The following is a 22,589-nucleotide window of genomic DNA, read 5'->3' on the forward strand; positions in this document are numbered from 1 at the left end:
TTTGTATATTCTTGCGGAAAATAAATATTTGGACAATCAAAAAGTTTAACTCAATACTTCGTAATATAACCTCGGTTGGCAATTACAGATGTCAAACGTTTCCTGTAGTTCTTGACCAGGTTTGCACACACTGTAGCAGGTATGCAGATCTTCTCTAGTTCTGTCATGTTTTGGGGCTGTTGCCGGGCAACATGGACTTTCAACTCCCTCCACAGATTTTCTATTGGGTTGAGGTCTGGAGACTGGTTAGGCCACTCCAGGACCTTGAAATTTTTCTTACGGAGCCACTTTTTAGTTGCCCGGGCGGTGTGTTTGGGGTCACTGTCATGCTGGAAGACCCAGCCATGTTCCATCTTCAATGCTCTTACTGAGGGAAGATTTTTGCCCAAAATTTCATGATACATGGCCCCATTCATCCTCTCCTTAATACGGATCAGTTGTCCTGTCCCCTTTGCAGAAAAGCAGCCCCAAAGCATGATGTTTCCACCCCCATGCTTCTCAGTGGGTATGGTGTTCATGGGATGCCATTCATCATTCTACTCCCCCCAAACACGGCGAGTGGAGTTTATACCATAAAGTTTGAATTTGCTCTCATCTGACCACATTACATTCTCCCAATCCTCCTCTGGATCATACAAATGGTCACTGGCAAACTTTAGATGGGCCTGGACATGTGCTGGCTTAAGCAGGGGGACCTTTCGGGTGCTGCAGAATTTCAATCCATGACGACGTAGTGTGTTACTAATGGTAACCTTTGTGACTGTGGTCTTAGCTCTCTTGAGGTCATTGACCAGGTCCCCCCGTGTAGTTCCGGGCTGATTCCTCACCGTTCTCAAGATCATTGATACCCCACGAGGTGAGATCTTGCATGGAGCCCCAGGTCAAGGGAGATTGTCAGTGATCTTGTATTTCTTCAATTTTTTAATAATTGCGCCAACAGTTGATCTCTTCTCACCAAGCTGCTTGCCTGTTGTCGAGTAGCTCATCCCAGCCTTGTGCAGCTCTACAATTTTGTCCCTGGTGTCCTTAGACAGCTCTCTGGTCTTGGCCATGGTGGAGAGGTAGCAGTCTGACTGTTTGAGGGTGTGGACAGATAACCAATTCAAACAGGTGCCATTAATACAGGTAACGAGTGGAGGATAGAAGAGCTTCTTAAAGAAGATTTAATAGGTCTGTGAGAGCCAGAAATCTTGCTGCTTGGTAGGTGTCCAAATATTTATTTTCCACAAGAATGCACAAATAAATTGTTTAGAAATCATACAATGTGATTTCCTGGGTTTTTTTTTTCAGATTCTGTCTCTCACAGTTGAAGTGTACCTATGATGGAAATTGCAGCCCTCTCTCATCTTTTTTTTTTTTAATATAAACATTTTTATTATAAGATTTTCAGTGACACAAATACATCCAAGTTACAGATTATGGATTGTGCAGGACAAATCAACCATATAAACAATTTAAACTATTTAAATTGCACACAGGTAGTAGAATCGAACTCCTTGGATGAGAGTTGGTCGTAATAAACTAGGATAGAATAGAATAGAGTAGAAAAACAAATAACGCACACACGAGGAGAGAACAAAGGAAGCTATAAGGAGAAGAGGGGAGGGGGAGGGAGGTACGGTAGTAAAGGCATATTGGATGAACTACAACCTTATATAAGTAACAACTTAATGAAAAACATTTGGGTACATAATCATATCAAGCAAGAGTAGGGAGAACATGGATTGGTGCAATTACATTCTGACCATAAGGTATGGCAAGCCTAAGACTATACTACTATTTCCAATTCGTGGGATGTTATACAATATCCATGTCTAGCAATAACACTTTACAGGAAGAGGTAAGTAACATATTGACTTTTTCCAGTAAACCAAGTAAGACTCTCAGTGTAATTATTGGCAGAGAAGAGACTTGGCTTTCGACCAATCTTGAGAACCCAAATAGCGGGAGAGAGAGTGTTGTGAGGCATCATCTAAGGATTGTATGAATGGGTCCCACTTATTGTGAAAGGACTGAATAGTAATGACTTCATTTAACAACAAGAATCTCATGTCAAAGTACAAAAATTGGCGAGTTGTCGATTTCAGTTCCTGTATGGTGGGAGCTGATTTCTTGGTCCAGTGTTTGAGGATCAATTTTTTAGCTAGAGTCAGAATCAGTACAATAAAGGGAATGTTCCGGAAAGGTACAGGGCCAAAGTTACAATTTTCAAGACAAAAAAGGAGACATGCTTCCGGGGAAGGTGCCAAGGTTAGGTTGAAGAGAGAGTTCAAATAGCACATTATCTTAGACCAGAACCTACGAACCTCAGAACATTCCCAAAAACAATGGAACAATTTAGCATTGTTCATAGAGCATTTGTTACATTTACCCGTGTCAACAGTACACATATATTTTCTCTGTGCGGGAGAAATGTAGGCCCTGTGGAGGAATCTGTGATGTGTTTCTTGAAGATAGGCAGAGTGTAAATGCTTTGTGTATTTGCAGTATCTGTTAAGTAGTGTCTCAGAAGAACAATGGAATTCGGGTATATCAGAGTTCCATTGAGCAAGAAACTTTGCGAATAAACTGAAATGTTGACTTTTGCATCGATCAGGTGGGGATATAGTTGCTTAAGTCGATAAGGCTTTGAGGAGGGAGATTGCATTAACTTACTTATGATGAGTATCCCGGGTCGGGGAGGTCGGAGGAGGAAGGGTTTGAAGGAAGTGTCTGACCTGCAAGTAGAGAAAGAAATGGGTGTGTGGGAGCTGGTATGTCTGTTGCAGGTAAGCAAAGGTATAAACACTGCCACCAGGATCGAAAACTTTGTTCACAAGGTCAAGGCCTTTGCGTCTCCAAACCTGAAGGAGAGGATTAGAAACAGAAGGGGGGAAATCAGGATTTCCCCATAGTGTAAGGTAGGGCGAGAAACAATGACCTCTATTTAATTTCTTGTGCAGACTTATCCAGAGAAGATAAGTGTCATGAAAAATTATATTAGAGTATATATGTTTCGGGATAGCGGAGGGCTTCAAATGCAGAAGCGTTGAGGGCGAGTAAGGAGTAAGGAGTAAGGAGGGCTTGATCTAGCCTTACAACCGTATATGTGGACCTGTTCAACAACCATTCCCTTGCATAGCGATAGAATACTGTTATGGAATAGGCTCTGAAATCGGGAATACCGAGACCACCTTGTGATTTAGGGAGAATCAGTTTGGAAAGTGCAATTCTGGGCCTATGTCCCTTCCAAAGGAAGGAGGAGATAGAGGAGTTGATTGTTAGTATGTCCCTGTTGGTGAGGGCAATCGGTAACATTTGAATGAAGTAAAACAATTTAGGAAACATCACTGTCTTGACTTTTGCAGCCCTACCCATCAGGGATAGGGGGTGGGTGTTCCAAGATGTCATTAACGTAGTCCATTTTTGGATAATGGGAGAGAAATTGGCTTTGTATAGGGGTTCTACTTTGTTCGTGATGTGCACTCCCAAATATTTTATCTGTGTAGTGCTTATCTTAAACCTGGAAAAAATTGGGGAGGAGAGATCTAATGTGTAAGTACCTATCAGCAATATCTCTGACTTATCAATGTTGATTTTGTAACCAGATTCCTTGCCAAAGCGGTCAATTAATGACATGATAGTGGGGATGGAATTTAAGGGATCAGTGATAAAAAGCAGCATATCGTCTGCGAAAAGGGAGACTTTTAGTTTGTGAGTTAAAATAAGATTTTACTCACCGGTAAATCTATTTCTCGTAGTCCGTAGTGTATGCTGGGACTCCGTAAGGACCATGGGGTACTGTGGCCCCACCTTTATGCAACAATGACCCGATTTGGATTTCCGCCTATTTTTATATCGTTTATCAAATTATTATACACCAACCCTCTTTCCCAAAGTTTATGCAATGGCCAAATTTCAGACTTCTTTCGACTGTTTAAAGGCACAAGACAAGGATACCCACTCTCACCTCTCCTATTTGCCATAGCCATCGAGCCACTTGCAGTGTTGTTTCGTAATTCTTCGGGTTTTAAGGTTATAAATATTTTCTCTGACGTCCTAAGTGGATGCTGGGACTCCGTAAGGACCATGGGGAATAGCGGCTCCGCAGGAGACTGGGCACAACCAAAGAAAGCTTTAGGACTACCTGGTGTGCACTGGCTCCTCCCACTATGACCCTCCTCCAGACCTCAGTTAGGATACTGTGCCCGGAAGAGCTGACACAATAAGGAAAGATTTTGAATCCCGGGTAAGACTCATACCAGCCACACCAATCACACCGTATAACTCGTGATACTATACCCAGTTGACAGTATGAAATATAACTGAGCCTCTCAACAGATGGCTCAACAATAACCCTTTAGTTAGGCAATAACTATATACAAGTATTGCAGACAATCCGCACTTGGGATGGGCGCCCAGCATCCACTACGGACTACGAGAAAAAGATTTACCGGTGAGTAAAATCTTATTTTCTCTGACGTCCTAAGTGGATGCTGGGACTCCGTAAGGACCATGGGGATTATACCAAAGCTCCCAAACGGGCGGGAGAGTGCGGATGACTCTGCAGCACCGAATGAGCAAACTCTAGGTCCTCCTCAGCCAGGGTATCAAACTTGTAGACTCTTGCAAAAATGTTTGAACCCGACCAAGTAACAGCTCGGCAAATTTGTAAAGCCGAGACCCCTCGGGCAGCCGCCCAAGAAGAGCCCACTTTCCTTGTGGAATGGGCTTGTACAGATTTAGGGTGCGGCAGTCCAGCCGCAGAATGTGCAAGTTAAATCGTGCTACAGATCCAGCGAGCATTAGTCTGCTTAGAAGCAGGAGCACCCAGCTTGTTGGGTGCATACAGGATAAATAGCGAGTCAGTTTTCCTGACTCCAGCCGTCCTGGAAACATATACTTTTCAGGGCCCTGACTACGTCCAGTAACTTGGAATCCTCCAAGTCCCAAGAAGCCGCAGGCACCACAATAGGTTGGTTCACATGAAAAACTGATACCACCTTAGGAAGGAATTGGGAACGAGTCCTCAATTCCGCCTTATCCATATAAAAAAACAGATAAGGGCTTTTGCATGACAAAGCCGCCAATTCTGATACACGCCTGGCCGACGCCAAGGCCAACAGCATGACCACTTTCCACGTGAGGTATCGTAGCTCCACGGATTTAAGTGGCTCAACCCAATGCGACTTCAGGAAATCCAACACCACGTTGAGATCCCACGGTGCCACTGGAGGCACAAACGGGGGCTGACTATGCAGCACTCCCTTAACAAAAGTCTGAACTTCAGTTCTATTTTGGAAGAAAATCGATAGAGCTGAAATGTGGACCTTAATGGAACCCAATTTTAGGCCCATAGTCACCCTGACTGTAGGAAGTGCAGAAATCGACCTAGCTGAAATTCCTCCTTTGGGGCCTTCCTGGCCTCACAGCACGCAACATATTTCCGCCATATGCGGTGATAATGGTTTGCGTTCACTTCTTTCCTAGCTTTAATTAGCGTAGGGATAACTTCCTCCGGAATGCCCTTTTCCTTCAGGATCCGGCGTTCAACCGCCATGCCGTCAAACGCAGCCGCGGTACGTCTTGGAACAGACAGGCCCCCTGCTGCAGCAGGTCCTGTCTGAGCGGCAGAGGCCATGGGTCCTCTGAGATCATTTCTTGGAGTTCTGGGTACCAAGCTCTTCTTGGCCAATCCGGAAACAATGAGTATAGTTCTTACTCCTCTCCTTCTTATTATTCTCATTACCCTGGGTAAGAGAGGCAGAGAAGGGAACACATACACCGACTGGTACACCCACGGTGTTACCAGAGCATCCACAGCTATCGCCTGAGGGTCCCTTGACCTGGTGCAATATCTTTGTTGAGGCGGGACGCCATCATGTCCACCTGTGGCCTTTCCCAACGGTGTACCATCATTTGGAAGACTTCTGGATGAAGTCCCCACTCTCCCGGGTGGAGGTCGTGTCTGCTGAGAAAGTCTGGTTCCCAGTTGTCCACTCCGGGAATGAACACTGCTGACCGTGCTAACACATGATTTTCCGCCCATCGGAGAAGCCTTGTGGCTTCTGCCATCGCCATCCTGCTTCTTGTGCCGCCCTGTCGGTTTACATGAGCGACCGCCGTGATGTTGTCTGACTAGATCAGCACCGGCCGGTGTTGAAGCAGGGGTCTAGCCTGACTTAGGGCATTGTAAATGGCCCTTAGTTCCAGAATATTTATGTGTAGGGAAGTCTCCTGACTTTTCCATAGTCCTTGGAAGTTTCTTCCCTGTGTGACTGCCCCCCAGCCTCGAAGGCTGGCATCCGTGGTCACCAGGATCCAGTCCTGTATGCCGAATCTGCGGCCCCCTAGAAGATGAGCACTCTGCAGCCACCACAACAGCGACACCCTGGCCCTTGGAGACAGGGTTATCCGCCGATGCATCTGAAGATGCGACCCGGACCACTTGTCCAACAGATCCCACTGGAAGATCCTTGCATGGGACCTGGCGAATGGAATTTCTTCGTAAGAAGCTACCATCTTTCCCAGGGCTCGCGTGCATTGATGCACCGACACCTGTATTTGTATTAGGAGGTCTCTGTCTAGAGACGACCACTCCTAGGACTTCTCCTCCGGGAGAAACCCTTTTTATCCTGTTCTGTGTCCAGAACCATACCCAGGAACAGTAGACGCGTCGTAGGAACCAGCTGCGACTTTGGAATATTTAGAATCCAGCCGTGCTGTTGTAGCACTTCCCGAGATAGTGCTACTCCGACGAACTGCTCCCTGGACCTCGCCTTTATAAGGAGATCGTCCAAGCACGGGATAATTATTTCGGCCATTACCTTGGTAAATACCCTCGGTGCCGGGGACAGACCAACGGCAACGTCTGGAATTGGTAATGACCATCCTGTACCACAATTTTGAGGTACTCCTGGTGAAGAGGGTAAATAGGGACATGCAGGTAAGCATCCTTGATGTCCAGTGATACCATGAAATTCTCCAGGCTTGCAATAATCGCCCTGAGCGATTCCATTTTGAACTTGAACCTTCGTATATAAGTGTTCAAGGATTTCAATTTTAGAATGGGTCTCACCGAACCGTCTGGTTTCGGTACCACAACATTTTGGAATAGTAACCCCGGCCTTGTTGAAGGAGGGGTACCTTGATTTCACCTGCTGGAAGTACAGCTTGTGAATTGCCGCCAGTACTACCTCCCTTTCTCAGAGGGCAGCAGGCAAGGCTGATGTGAGGTAACGGCGAGGGGGAGTCGCCACGAACTCCAGCCTGTATCCATGTGATACTACTTGCAGAACCTAGGGATCCACCTGTGGGCAAGCCCACTGGTCCCTGAAGTTCCCGAGACGCGCCCCCACAGCACCTGTCTCCACCTGTGGAGCCCCAGCGTCATGCGGTGGACTCAGAGGAAGCGGGGGAAGATTTTTGATCCTGGGAACTGGCTGTCTGGCAGCTTTTTCCTTCTTCCCTTGTCTCTGTGCAGAAAGGAAGCGCCTTTGACCCGCTTGCTTTTCTGAAGCCGAAAGGACTGTACCTGAAAATACGGTGCTTTCTTAGGCTGTGAGGAAACCTGAGGTAAAAAATTTTCTTCCCAGCTGTTGCTGTGGATACGAGGTCCCAGAGACCATCCCCAAACAATTCCTCACCCTTATAAGGCAGAATCTCCATGTGCCTTTTAAAGGCAGCATCACCTGTCCACTGCCGGGTCTCTAATACCCTCCTGGCAGAATAGACATTGCATTAATTCTGGATGCCAGCCGGCAAATATCCCTCTGTGCATCCTTCATATATAAGACGACGTCTTTAATATGCTCTATGTTAGCAAAATATTATCCCTGTCTAGGGTATTAATATTATCTGACAGGGTATCAGACCACGCTGCAGCAGCACTATTTTTGCTGAGGCAAATGCAGGTCTCAGTATAGTACCCGAGTGTGTATATACAGACTTCAGGATAGTCTCCTGCTTTTTATCAGCAGGCTCCTTCAAGTGGCCGTATCCCAAGACGGCAGTGCCACCTTTTTTGACAAACGTGTGAGCGCCTTATCCACCCTAGGGGATATCTCCCAACGTGACCTATCCTCTGGCGGAAAGGGTACGCCAGCAGTAACTTTTTAGAAATTACCATTTTCTTATCGGGGGAACCCACGCTCTTTACACACTTCATTCACTCATCTGATGGGGGAACAAAACACTGGCTGCTTTTTCTCCCCAAACATAAAACCCCTTTTATGTGGTACTTGGGTTCATGTCAGAAATGTGTAACACATTTTTCATTGCCGAGATCATGCAACGGATGTTCCTAGTGGATTGTGTATATGTCTCAACCTTGTCGACACTGGAGTCAGACTCCGTGCCGACATCTGTGTCTGCTATCTGAGAAGCCGGCTGTCCCACAGCTGTTACATCATCCAGCCTTTTATGTAAGGAGTTGACATTGTCGGTTAATACCTTCCACCTATCCATCCACTCTGGTGTCGGCCCCACAGGGGGCGACATCCCATTTATCGGCCTCTGCTCCGCCTCCACGTAACCTTCCTCATCCAACATGTCGACACAGCCGTACCGACACACCGCACACACACAGGGAATGCTCTGACTGAGGACAGGACCCCACAAAGTCCTTTGGGGAGACAGAGAGAGAGTATGCCAGCACATACCAGAGCGCTATATAATGCAGGGATTAACACTATAACTGAGTGATTTTCCCCCCAATAGCTGCTTGTATACACATATTGTATTCCCCCCCTCTCTTTTTAACCCTTTGAGCCTGAAAACTACAGGGGAGAGCCTGGGGAGCTGTCTTCCAGCTGCACTGTGAAGAAAAAATGGCACCAGTGTGCTGAGGGAGATAGCCCCGCCCCTTTTTCGGCTGACTTTCCTCCCGCTTTTTTCATGGATTCTGGCAGGGGTAATTTATCACATATATAGCCCTGGGACTATATATTGTGATGATTTGCCAGCCAAGGTGTATTATATTGCCCTCAGGGTGCCCCCCCCCCCCCCCAGCGCCCTGCACCCATCAGTGACCGGAGTGTGAGGTGTGCATGAGGAGCAATGGCGCACAGCTGCAGTGCTGTGCGCTACCTTGTTGAAGACAGAAGTCTTCTGCCGCCAATTTTCCGGAACACTTCTTGCTTCTGGCTCTGTAAGGGGGCCGGCTGCGCGGCTCCGGGACCGAACATCGAGGTCGGGTCCTGTGGTCGATCCCTCTGGAGCTAATGGTGTCCAGTAGCCTAAGAAGCCCAAGCTACCACCAGTTAGGTAGGTTCGCTTCTTCTCCCCTTAGTCCCTCGCTGCAGTGAGTCTGTTGCCAGCAGATCTCACTGTAAAATAAAAAACCTAAAATATACTTTCTGTCTAGGAGCTCAGGAGAGCCCCTAGTGTGCATCCAGCTCAGCCGGGCACAAGATTCTAACTGAGGTCTGGAGGAAGGTCATAGTGGGAGGAGCCAGTGCACACCAGGTAGTCCTAAAGCTTTCTTTAGTTGTGCCCAGTCTCCTGCGGAGCCGCTATTCCCCATGGTCCTTACGGAGTCCCAGCATCCACTTAGGACGTCAGAGAAAATATTTATAACCTTAAAACCCGAAGAATTCCGAAACAACACTGCAAGTGGCTCGATGGCTATGGCAAATAGGAGAGGTGAGAGTGGGTATCCTTGTCTTGTGCCTTTAAACAGTCGAAAGAAGTCTGAAATTTGGCCATTGCATAAACTTTGGGAAAGAGGGTTGGTGTATAATAATTTGATAAACGATATAAAAATAGGCGGAAATCCAAATCGGGTCATTGTTGCATAAAGGTGGGGCCACAGTACGAGGTCAAAGGCCTTTTCTGCGTATAGGGATATCACGCCTGGAGGGGAAGAGTCAGAGTGATGTTGAAAATGTTGTACGGCAGAAACAACCTTCCGTACATTGAGGACAGAGTAAAAGAGGGGTATGCTCTCTCTACAATGGCGCTGGTCTCTCTGATGTTAACCTGTACATTTAGCTTTTATGCAGGTATATGAGTGTTGGTAAAAGCACACTGATGTAGTAAAATTAAAATATGAATTTAATAAATACAATACTAACATCAATAGGTAAAAACAAGTGGACTGAACACAGACTGTGTGGGGGAATGAATTCCTACCAATGCAGGTGGAGGAGCCGCAGGTGTCAAAGTAAAGGCAGGGTACCCCGGGAAATACCCTGCTGGTGGTTCCTCTAATCGAATTCCCTTTCAGGCAGTCAGGAGAACAGTCCACAAAACGTCCGTGCACAAAACGTCCGTGGGGTGGGCAGCGCCACAAGGTATCACCAACGCGTTTCGGGACAGCCTGGTCCCTTCCTCAAGGCTGGATATCCCTTGGTGGCTTGGTTGAGGTCCTTTTAAATGTCCGATAGCCAATGAAAAACGACCGTGGATGGCGGGAAAATTCACTTCCGGTTCGGACTGAACCGGAAGTCACTTTCCGGAACCGAAAGTGACGTTTGCATTCCATTTGTGACCGGAAGTGACGTCATAATGCGTACCACAATGTCCCTGAATGGTTCCAGAAGAGATAACAAGTTTGATTGGTGAACAGAGTGGAAGACGTGGATGATAATGGTTCATAACGAAGATTCAATGACATTCTTGTGTTGATCTTTAAACACGGTTCCCAATGAACAAACGTCCTACCCGGAAGTGACGTAAAATATGTCCCATATAGTCCATTAATTGCTAAAATAAGAAATGTAATGGTGTATGGTGGGAAGAATGGATAGAAATTCTTTCCTAGCGGCTGCGGAATGGCATCCTCGTGTTGGTCCAGAGATTGTCAAAATAGTTCCCCATGGAAAATAAATGAAATACAGAAAAAACAATCAATAAATAATATTAAATTGGGTAACAAGTGGCTGATATACATAACAGTGGAAGATGTGACAGATGTGATGTCTTAAAGAAACCATTTAATTTCAAAGTCTTGATTCAGACCATTGGGTGAAAGAGTTTGTAAATTGAATATCATCCTCATTTCTGCTTTCGCTAAGTTGGCTTCTAGATTTTTATCTTTCCATGTGGACCTGATGTTCCGGAGGCCTACTAAATATGCAATGGAATTAGTGGAACACTGGTGTTCCTTCCGGAAGTGGTCTGAGAGGTGGTGGGTGGCAAGACCTTTACGGATGTTACGCAAATGTTCCCCTATGCGTGTTTTCAAAGCTCTCGATGTTTTGCCCACATAGGATTTGCCGCATTTGCACATGAAGGGGTAGATGACGCTGGAGGTATTGCATGTGATGAAAATCGTGAATCTTTAATTTATTTCCATTGATGGTGACTTCTGTATATTTGGTTTTCCCTGTTTTGATGCTTCTGCATCCCAAACATAGACCACATCTGTGGAAGCCAGCAGTTCTGATGGGATTGGTATTTTTCATGGGTAGCGCACTTCGTACCAACTTGTTCTTCAGATTGGCCGCCTTACGGTATATGAACTTTGGTTTACTGAGGAGAATGCTACTCAATATCGGATCTCCTTGGAGGATGTGCCAGTGCTTGTGAATAATTTTCTCAAAATATTTGTAATCTGAATTGAAGCCGGTGAGAAAGGCCCATTGACCAAATATACAGAAGTATATTTTACTATGTTCCCCCCAACCACAAAACATTCCTGCGCCCCTGGTATTCATCATAAAGAGTGTGCAAGTTACACATGGGTTGTGGCCATTAGGGATGTGTGAACAATGCCATCACCCAGGGTGCAGAATTATAGGGCACAGTACTGTTCCGATGCCATCCTAAGTGCCGTACTTCCAGTTGCTGGCTGCTCAGACCTCTCAGAGCAATGTCATGACATCTTGTCTTCAGAGGACAGGGCCTGCACAGGATGCAGTGCCACCCTGTTACAGTACTGGTTGTAGCACTTGCAAATCAGACTCCTCCATGCGTCTGTTTTACGACTTTTTGCAGGCTAACGTTTGTGAAAATATCAATGAAAAGCCCACACCACCCATCCACCTACCTTTGGCTGCCTATGCATGTCTACTTGATGTGTGTTGTAAGGGATTGTCCCATTCACATAGAAAACAGCAATACTTTGCATATCCACCCAGCAAACCCATCACAAGAGTAACATCCTTCAAATCAGAGGTTAAAGTGAGCCTGAACGGGGTGGAACTGCGTTCCGTCAGTTCCATTTGGAGCCGGAACGCAGTTCCACCTCCTCTGTCTCACCTAACCCAGGTAGAAGTTAGGCGCCCACTGAGATTTTGTTACCAGCGGGCGCCAGCTTCTTCCCCGCAGTAGCCGCCGGAGGCCAAAGCTCACTCCTCAGGCAGTGTGCGGCGCTATGACGTCTCTCCCATAGATCCAAGGAGCAGGCGGCCAGCGGTCCAGAAGCAGTGTAAGCAGCGCTACTAGAAGGCACAACTACTGGGGGCATAAGTACTGGAGGCACAACTATTGGGAGTACATCTACTGGGGACATGACTACTGGGGCATAACATCTGACTGGGGGCATAACTAGTAGGGACATAACTACTGGTGGCAAATCTACTGGGGGCATAACTACAGGGGACATAAGGGGCACCACTACTGGGGGCACTGTATAAAGGGCACCAATACTATAAGGTCTACATCAGGGACACTACAACTGTGGGCACTACCACTACAGTGGGCATTGCATAAGGGACACTACTACTGAAGGCACTGTATAAGGAGCACTATTGCTGCGGGCATTATGTGTATTTGGGGTGCTACTACTGTGGCCTTTGTGTATAAGGGGCACTAATGTGTGTCACAAGAATAAGGGACACTACTGTGTGGTGTAATGTGAATAAGATTGGGCTAATGTGCGACATAATTTGAATTGGGGAAACTATTGGGCGATCACGCCCCTTTCATTTTGAGACTATGCACCTTTTTGTGACGTGCACAGTCTCTTTATTTCACTTTGTGTGTGTGTGTGGGGGGAGGGGAGGGTGAGTTCCACCACCTCTCTAGGACCACTTTAAGCACAAATTCAAATCACCACGGCGCTACCACCGATGTTGGTCATAATTTATGCACCACATCAACTGCTTTATGTTGTCATGATTCTTTCATATGGGCTACACAACTAAAGGAATTGATGGGTTACTATTCCCATTATGCAGCAAAACAGCTTTAGTGACACCGTACTGTATCTTGAAAAGTAGCGCTAATCAACAATTTTAACCATCATTATCGTCATCTTTGATCCGGAATTAGAAGGAAAAAAAAATCTTACATTCGCTTCAGAAGCATTTTGGCTGTAGACCAGTTATATGGCCTCAGTTTCATTACTTTGCTTGAAGAGTAGTTCCCCATCTCCCCCTGCTGTCTATTTGTTAAAATGTACATTTTTAAAACTTTCTTACATCATCCACTTTACAATGAGAATACGATATCTTGGCAGTTAGCTGTTTTATTGATATATAGTTCTAGTCTAAATTGGAGAAATTGGTATGGATTTAAATCAAATTTTTTTTGGACAGTCTTGTAATAACTGGACATTACTAATTTTTGTGTTATGTATGGAGGATGCAGTTATTGATGGGATCCGGTCTGAAGATCGACAGTGTCTAGGTCGACAATGTTTAGGTCGACCACTATAGGTTGACAGTCACTAGGTCGACATGGATGGAAGGTCGACAGGGTTTCTAGGTCGACATGTGCTAGGTCGACAGGTCTAAAGGTCAACATGAGTTTTTGAAATTTTTTATTTTTTTGGATTTTTTCATATTTAACGATCCACGTGGACTACGATTGGAACGGTAAAGTGTGCCGAGCGAAGCGGTAGCGGAGCGAAGGCACCATGCCCGAAGCATGGCGAGCGAAGCGAGCCATGCGAGGGGACACGGTGCACTAATTTGGGATCCCGGTCACTCTACGAAGAAAACGACACCAAAAAAAAAAAAATCCTCATGTCGACCTTTAGACCTGTTGACCTAGCACATGTCGACCTAGAAACCCTGTCGACCTTCCATCCATGTCGACCTAGTGACTGTCGACCTATAGTGGTCGACCTAAACATTGTCGACCTAGACACTGTCGATTTGATGAACCACACCCGTTATTGATAGCTGTTCTTTATTAATATTTATTTATGGACAGCATACTCCAAACAGGATACATTTATATAAATCTAAACAGAACAGTATTGTATTATGCATATGGACCCAGCATGCATTGCGGACAGCATCAATATAACCCTTTGCTGAATATCTGTGCAACATCTTTATTTTACGTATGGTCAGAGGACTGTAACATAAAAGGAGAAAATAAAGGCTTTAAAAAAAAATGGTTTAAACCATTTTTTTGCATTAATGTTTTAATGAAAATAAAATTGAACCCTGCTTATAGTAATATGAGAAACATTTCTGTTTATTAGAAACCTTAATCATCTATGTTTTAATATTTTCTAACATTAACAATCCAAAGGTATTAGGCTTTGATATAATTTGTTTTACATATTTTAATAAAACCAATTTCTTACTGCTTATTATTCCTATTACATCTGAAACTATGTAGATAAACATATTAAAACATACAAAGTTCACTCAGACATCTCAATAGGACTGAAGGTTTTTAATTAAAACATGAAGGATTTTAAACCATGAGGTGTTTCTCTGTGTATTGACTGTTTAGCATTGTTAGGGGAGGAGTTTGTATAGTCTTAGCTGATGCTAGGCAGATTTAAGACTTCTCTGAACTGGTTCACCCTCCCTATATCTTTGTTGTGTGAGCGAGTTTACTGCATTGGTTCAGCTCACCTAAATGAAGATCACAGCAATCGGAATGTGGAATACCAGAAATACCATATAATAGTTTTTTTTTTTCTCTTTTAAAGAAGTAATGGCACCATGTCTGTAGTCACAGCATAGTATACATTGACACACACAACCAATTCATCATAATCAGTCTTTCAGAGGTACTCACAGGCAACATATACGATATAGGGGACTAAGTCCCTGATTCAGCATGAGTTGTAGTTTTGCAAGAAATCGCAAAACTACAACTTCCTTTTATAGCATGCGGGGAAGGTGGGGGGGGGGGGGGAAGGGGCGCCAAGCACAGGGCAAGTCCTCCCCCCCCGCTGAAATGCAAGTGCATTGCTAAACAGCAATGCGCTCGCATCCAAATGGTAGGCCCCTGCCTTCGCAGCCTAACAGTGAAGGCAGTCGGCGAGGTCACCATGTTTTGAGTCGCAGAGGCTGTGTGTAACGTCATGCAGGTGGTCCAGACATGCCTCCGTTGTCCCAAACGTGTCCCCCTTCACCCAACGCTGCCCCTTATTGCAGTTTAAGTCCCTGTAAAAGTCAGAAGTGCAAAAATCGCCGAATAGTGATTTCTGCACTTCTGCTAACCATGCTGAATCTGGCCCTTACTCCACTCACAGCTAAGTTTATTTTTCCTGTCTGAAATGTTGCTGCTTTAAAATGCACACAAAATAAATTTGATACACGAATCTAATCTATGTCAAAATAACAAAAATAATTGGAATAGGTAGATTAAGAAATTCATGATTTAAACAGACACATAACAACAAATGTGAAAACTGCTATTATTATTCATGGAAATACTCCCCTGGATATAAAAGAGACTGTGTACTTGAGTCTGGCCGCCGGTGCTGTGGATCGCTGGAGCGGCAGTGAGGACGCTTCCAGCGCTGACTAACTGCATGGTTAAGTAACTGTAAAATACAAGTTAAAATAAAAGAAACTATGAAGAAGCTGCTTAAAAGCAGCCCCTGTAAACAGATCCCTTTTTCATCAGGCACCAATCTGAAACTGGGGGTGAGGTATAAGGGAGAGGGAGCCTGGGTTGCTGGGAAAGAAGTCTTAACTGTTTGGTGCCTAAACTCCTGCTCACCAGCCTATACCCAGTGTTGTCCCCATGTTCACTATTACTGAAGAAAAATGATCTATGGTTTCCATGCTGCTGTGCATCCATGAAAGACATTTAGTTGAATTATCAGAGACCTGCAATATACACTAGCAGATACTGTAGGATTAGACATGATTTACTTCAGTTATTATTGTTCATTTGTAGGGGACCACAGTCCTTTACAGCCCCAGGAAGTTGGGAAAACAGGACATAAGTGTACATAAAACTGAGACACACAGGATAAACAAAAAAATGAGCAATGTTATTTTGAACTATACAGAACCATCATTCACTACTGTATAACTTTGTTAGAACATATTTTCTGCATTTAAATTACAACTTTCATTACAATGTATTATTAATAAGATAAAGTAAATAGAAGACATTTCAAAATTTGTTTACACACATTTAAATACAGTATGCTTAGGACTCACATCAAGATCTAATAGCTTGCAGTGACAAACATGTGCATGCAATTCTAAAAGGAAGCAAATACTCTCTTAAAGGAACTCGTAATCTAGCAGAAATTACATTATTATAGAAATATCTATTGTGTTATCTTAAATTACAGCATACATCTATAGATAAGATAAACTATAAACAAATGCTCTGCACAGAACTGATGCAGGCAAAAATTGTGTCAAGTACCACAAAGCTGCAGACCATAAAATGTAGGCTAAGTAGTGATTACGTAGTGATACGCAGTTCTCCAGCACAATGGGGGTAATTCCAAGTTGATCGCAGCAGGATTTTTGTTAGCAATTCGGCAAAACCATGTGCACTGCAGGGGAGGCAGATATAACATGTGCAGAGAGAGTTAGATTTGGGTGGGGTGTGTTCAATCTGCAATCTAATTTGCAGTGTAAAAACAAAGCAGCCAGCATTTACCCTGCACAGAAATAAAATAACCCACCCAAATCTAACTCTATCTGCACATGTTATATCTGCCTCCCCTGCAGTGCACATGGTTTTGCCCAATTGCTATAAAAAATCCTGCTGCGATCAACTTGGAATTACCCCCAATGAGCAGTAACTGGAGGAAACCCTGCAAGCAGCGAATATACAATAAATGGATAAACATGCAGATATTTGTGTAAAATGCCATCTATACAAACTAGTGTTCCCTCTTTATTATGCCACCTTATACATGGTCAAAATCTTGTGTTATAGAGAGGCCAGCATTATCAGGAGTATGCAATTTAATGGAAAACAGTATATACAGTCTATTGTATGTTTGTCAGATTATATACCTGGGGCATTTAAAGTAGAGATGAGCGGGTTCGGATTTACTCGGTTCTTTACGACAAAATTATCGCCATTTCTTATTTTCTGGATTTTTCTTATTGGCTAACCAAAACACGTCACGTCCGATAGCTAATAAGGAGGTTCGGTTACATCCGAGTCAAACCAAACCCGCTCATATCTAATTTAAAGAGTGAGCGCCATATATTACTAAAGACCAGTATAAAGTGGAAGTTATGTAATCCAGTAAAATAAAACACCAAAGAGGAGGAATCTATGCAAACAACAGGTGTTTCTACACTACAGCTATCCTGATCAGTGGTTGTGCACTGCTGCATACAGATGTGTCCTTATACCCTGTGGTTTCAGTCATGGCAAATAGCCTCTCTAGGCGAGGAAAGTCCAAGGCAACTTGGCCCTGCCTAATGGGCCCTACAGACTCGGCGATGTGCTGCCGAGCTGCCCGGCCGCCTATACGGCAGACGGGTGACCCGGCTGCGCGCGGGGGGGGGGGGGGAGGGGGGGTTACGTTACTTCACTCCCCCCGTCACACGGCTCCATAGAACTGCAGGCAAATATGGACGAGATCGTCCATATTGGCCTGCATGCACAGCCGACGGGGCAGCAGCGATGAACGAGCGAGGGGCAGCGCATCGTTCATCGCTGGTGCCTCCACACTGCACGATATGAATGTTATCTCGTTCATTAATGAATGAGATCGTTCATATCGTGCAGTGATGTCGGCCAGTGTGTAGGGCCCATAAGTGTCTTTCTAGCTCAAAATGTGGGTCATGTTTTCATAAATAAGACAACTAGAAGCAACAAAACTACATTGCTACATTACACTGATCAATTTGATGTGCAACATTTGTACATCGGTTTGTAATTGAGGGATAGATGTATGAAGCAGTGAAAAGAGTGGAGAAGGGAGCCAATGGAGAAGTTGCCCATCAGCTGCTATGTATAAATAGGATTTTAATTACCTACCGGAAAATCCCTTTCTCGTAAAAATTGTACTTGATAAATGTTATTTTAAAGCCGATTGGTTCATCACTGGCACACTTCTCCACTCTTTTCACTGCTTCATATATCAGAGTCTGAATCTGTGCAGGAAGAGCTCCGATGTGAGGGGCTGCAGCTAATCTGCGACTTTGTATGTGTATAAAACCAATTCCTTCGCCATTAATGTCACAGCCTAGCATCTCTAGTATACTATGAGTGGCTTTTTGCTGTACCTGCATTCCAACTGAGATGCAGAACTGTAAAAAAAATACAGTACACTACTGCCATCAAATCACCTCAGTCGTGTGGAGCCATCTCGCGCAGTATCGTATATACAGTAGATGCTAAGTGTATGAGGACACATGTATGCAATACAAACTCTACCCAATACTGTAACTAGGCGAGATACGTTAAACAAGAAAATCTCATTTACTTGCTCGTCCCTGATTTGCAGATTAAAATGGTCCCCTGTATAAATTGTCCTCCATTTCTTCAGAAGACTTGCAAACTACAAGCAAAGCTGTCAGGTTCACTTCAAACTGGATGCATGCACCTAATTTAATGTATGTGTGTGACACCACGTGCTAACCTGCATCAATCTCCGTTCAATAAAACATGACACACAAGGATAAACGGTAATCGGAACAATGCTCCCTAGTCACAAATCTCTCCTGCACTCCTATAAATTACACTAGGCCCTGGCTGGAAGTTATTGTATAACTGCCCCAATGTTCCCATATCAGCTTATTTCCTGTAGATACTATGACACAATGCCGCCCAGGATAACACCAATACACATATCTAAATACCGCCATAAAAATGTACTTTTCCTGCTTGACAAATTTCTGACATAATGATAAGCTCAGCAGCTTATTCTCTTGTCTGTCTTTACAATTGTCCCAGCTGCAGCAGTTTATAATGTGGTCACACATCTGCAACAAAGGCCTTACATATTAAACTAAAGAACAAGTTTTAAAGTGCAGTTGAAGGCTCCACACTTGGGAAGAAATATAATGGAGTGCAATTTCCTCAAAAGCCATGATCACAAGAAAACATTTAAAAAATGTCACCGTCCTGTTGTGTTTTTTTTAGTGTTCGTAATACAAATCACCAGCTATAATAAGTTGTAACTTCACATATTGCAGCCAAACCCACAAAAAAAAAAAAAAAAGTCTCCTTACACCTCTGCTATGCTAGTGACCATTGGTATGAGACCTCTTGGAGAGGGTTGGCCAGGACATGCGGCCCCTGCAACTAGGAATGACTTGGCTAATGCAAAGTAGTACTGGTCCCATACTAGTGCCTGATGTCTATCATGGGTAAAAAAAAGACGTATGTCTCCACCCCTAATCAATAAAAGTAATTTCTGTGCCCCCATTCGAAAAAAATAAATACAAAAATGGTCTCTCGCAATGAAGGAAAGCTCCTGATTGGCTGCTGAGCTACGAAGAGAACAGGCTTGCTAATGAAAACTTATTTACCTATGGAAATCCTACAAATAATTAAAAAAATAAATAAAGATTAAAAAAAAAAATGGATTAGGGTCGAAATATTATTTAAAAAGATAAGGGGGCACGTATTAATTTTATTAATAAAGGAGGCACCAATATGATTTGTTTTTCTTTCTTGGAACCCACCTGTAAGAGACCCCAGGATGGAAGTCAATGCTACTTATGGCCAGGCAATCCTATGTGCACTACTCCCCTGAAATGGTGACCGTTTCAATAAAACGCCAAGGATTTAGGCTATTCTGCTAATGATTTAAGTGTTTTAAACCCTCCACAAAATCAATAGCGAATTTGCATTAGAATCTCCCAAAACTCAGTATTTCATCCTTTAGAGTGCAAGCAAATCAGTCAATTGCCTGCAAAGCTGAACTTGTTGGCAAAATTGCACGGGACTTTCCCCATGGAGATAAATATGAGAACAAAACGCTGTCTGCAGCATTTGTAAAGCTTAATTCTTCCTAAGATCCTTATGCATTTACTTTAATGTGTGCTGAGGAAAGCAAATCTAGTTGTAAAAGCACCAGTGTTAAAACACAACTGTGACACCATCTTTGGTCCTAATATCTCTGCAGCAAAACGATTAGCTTAAACATGGCAAGTAAAATATAGCAAGATTACAAAACACTCATTAATAATGTACAGGTTTATATTATACATTAAATAATGTATCAAAAGCATCTCAAATCACATACAGCTTGATCTTTAAATATTTAATAGGCATGTCACAATTACTTTCAATAATTTACAGGAAAACACATTTGTATAAACAGAAGTCATTATTTTTAGAAGAACTATTCCATTTTAAATGACAAAATAAAAGTTACGTGCTACTATACTTCTTGTCGATAGAGATGCAACTGTGCTGCACTGGGAAATTATATTGATCCATATACCATTTGTTACATATTGGTATCAATGGAGCTCTGATCACAGACAGAATGTGGTAGAAGTGGAAATGATATTTTGATTTCATAAAAATGCCATGAAACAAAGCAGTAACATTCCTATATGATGTATGCAGAGAAGGACATCTTCATTGTAGTTGGTAGACCTGATATTGGAAACGCACATGGGCAGCCATGAGAAAGAAACATTAGCAGAGCCCTCCTGCATATTCATCATCATCTTCTTCACCTTTAGAACCGCCCTGAGCCGATTCCGAAACCGCGTTCTGAGGGGGCGCTGGAGCTTTCTTTTTGGTGCCACCTCCGGGGACAGCCAAGCTCAGTGCAAGCTTAGCATACTATTGCAACATGAAAAAAGAAAGTTTAATATCTACGTATAGATTCCCCTTAGTATGTCTTAATAAATATAGATACTTACATTTGTCATGTAATTGCATTTGTTAATTTTAATTACATTTCTGTATTGTCTTAATTTTTTATTTTTATATATTTCTAGTTATAGTTTGCAAATTTTAAGTTACGACGAGCAAAGTATTTTTATATATGATGAAAAGTTAAATACATGTTAATAAATCCTATGCAACTTTGTTAATGACAATTACACAGACAATTAATAAACACTTTAAATATATTTAGTTCTATAATTAATACTATGGAAGAATAGATATATTTGACTATACAATTTCTGTCTCCAAGGACATTGGCAGACAACTTGGTCTACTGATAAGAGGACAGGTTACAAGAGCATGGTTACATACAATCATTATTAACTCCTATCATGGTATAGATACGGAATGCTATACTTTCTTATTACTTTAAGATTTTGGTTTAGTGGCCTTTTAACACTTCATTAGAGGAAATGAAGCATAAAACATACCACAATGCAGGTAACTCGACTAAATTCTGACTGTATTTTCCTATACAGTGGCACAGTGGTTTGTATTGCTGTCTAATAATGCTGGAGCCATGGTTGTAGACTCAACAGGACTATAGGTGTGGGGTTTGTGTGTTCTTCCGGTTTCCTCTCACATTCCAAAGAATGGTACTGTAAGTTAACTGGCTACTGACAAAATTAACCCTAGTATTTGTGTCAAGTTGTGTAATAACGGAGATAATCAGTGACTGATGTAAATCATTAAGTAATGTTGGTTAAACACAAAGTAATGTGGTGGCCATATATAAAGGATAATGAAAATTATATTTAATTACAGATTTATTTTCATTCAAAATTCATGAAGAAGTTTACCCTGTGCACTTACATCATTATCCATGTATTTAAATAAAGGTGAGTTGCAAACATCTGACACCTGGTCCTGATCTTGCTGATCATATCCCTCTAGTAGCTGTTCCAGGGCAGCGCAGTCCTCGCTACCATTGAAACCTGGAATACTACACAAACATCGCAAGTGTCAAACTTAATGTACTATGTACAAACTGCATAGGCCTATAGCAGGCGGTCACTAGAACTCCATGGAGTTCCATGGAACTCTGGAGTTCTTGATAAAGGTGGTGAACACCGAAACGTTGAACGAAATTGAACAGACTCGGTCAGTCTTTTATTCATCTGTATGAAGTCCTATGAGTGCCGCCCTTCAAACACTGGATAGATATAGATAGATACACACACACACACACACACACACACACACACACACACAATCATATACCTTCATCATGAATGCCAACCATTCATCTCAGCTACCTGGTCTTAGGCTAAAATGGGAGGGAGAAGTTGGCCTCATTTGTGATGAAAAATGGACTATTGCTCTTGGTAGTTCAAGGGAATCCACAGCTACTATTAGATCAGCAAATCCAACTATTTCTATGTCATAGGACCTCACTCACCCCTGCACGGCTCCTTAAAATTGGTGGCAGAACTCATACTGCCTGTACTAAAGGCGAATTTTGGCACCTCTTGTGGTCTTGCCTGAGTGTAGCAAACTTCTGGAGTCAGGTGGTCAGTGTGTTTTCTTCTAAAAATATTCCTATAACCCCCTTTACTCTTGCAGTCTGTACTCTAGGTATTTTGTCCGAAGTACATTAGGCAGTATAGTCTCAATGTATGTACCTTGGCCAAAGT

At 43.3% G+C, this 22,589-nt stretch overlaps 1 protein-coding gene across 1 annotated transcript in view; it reads right to left on the reverse strand.

The window, feature by feature from the left end:
- Positions 1–20,299: 20,299 nt before the first annotated feature.
- NAPG (NSF attachment protein gamma) overlaps positions 20,300–22,589 on the reverse strand; it is a 121,407-nt gene continuing 119,117 nt past the window's right edge. The window contains exons 11-12 of the mRNA XM_063923455.1: positions 21,769–21,898; positions 20,300–20,847 (exon numbers count right to left, since the gene is read on the reverse strand). Coding sequence (XP_063779525.1) covers positions 20,698–20,847; positions 21,769–21,898 — 280 coding nt within the window. The 3' untranslated portion in view covers positions 20,300–20,697. The remainder of the gene's footprint in view (positions 20,848–21,768; positions 21,899–22,589) is intronic.

This window comes from Pseudophryne corroboree, chromosome 5, assembly GCF_028390025.1.
Source record: "Pseudophryne corroboree isolate aPseCor3 chromosome 5, aPseCor3.hap2, whole genome shotgun sequence".
Taxonomy (NCBI): domain Eukaryota; kingdom Metazoa; phylum Chordata; class Amphibia; order Anura; family Myobatrachidae; genus Pseudophryne; species Pseudophryne corroboree.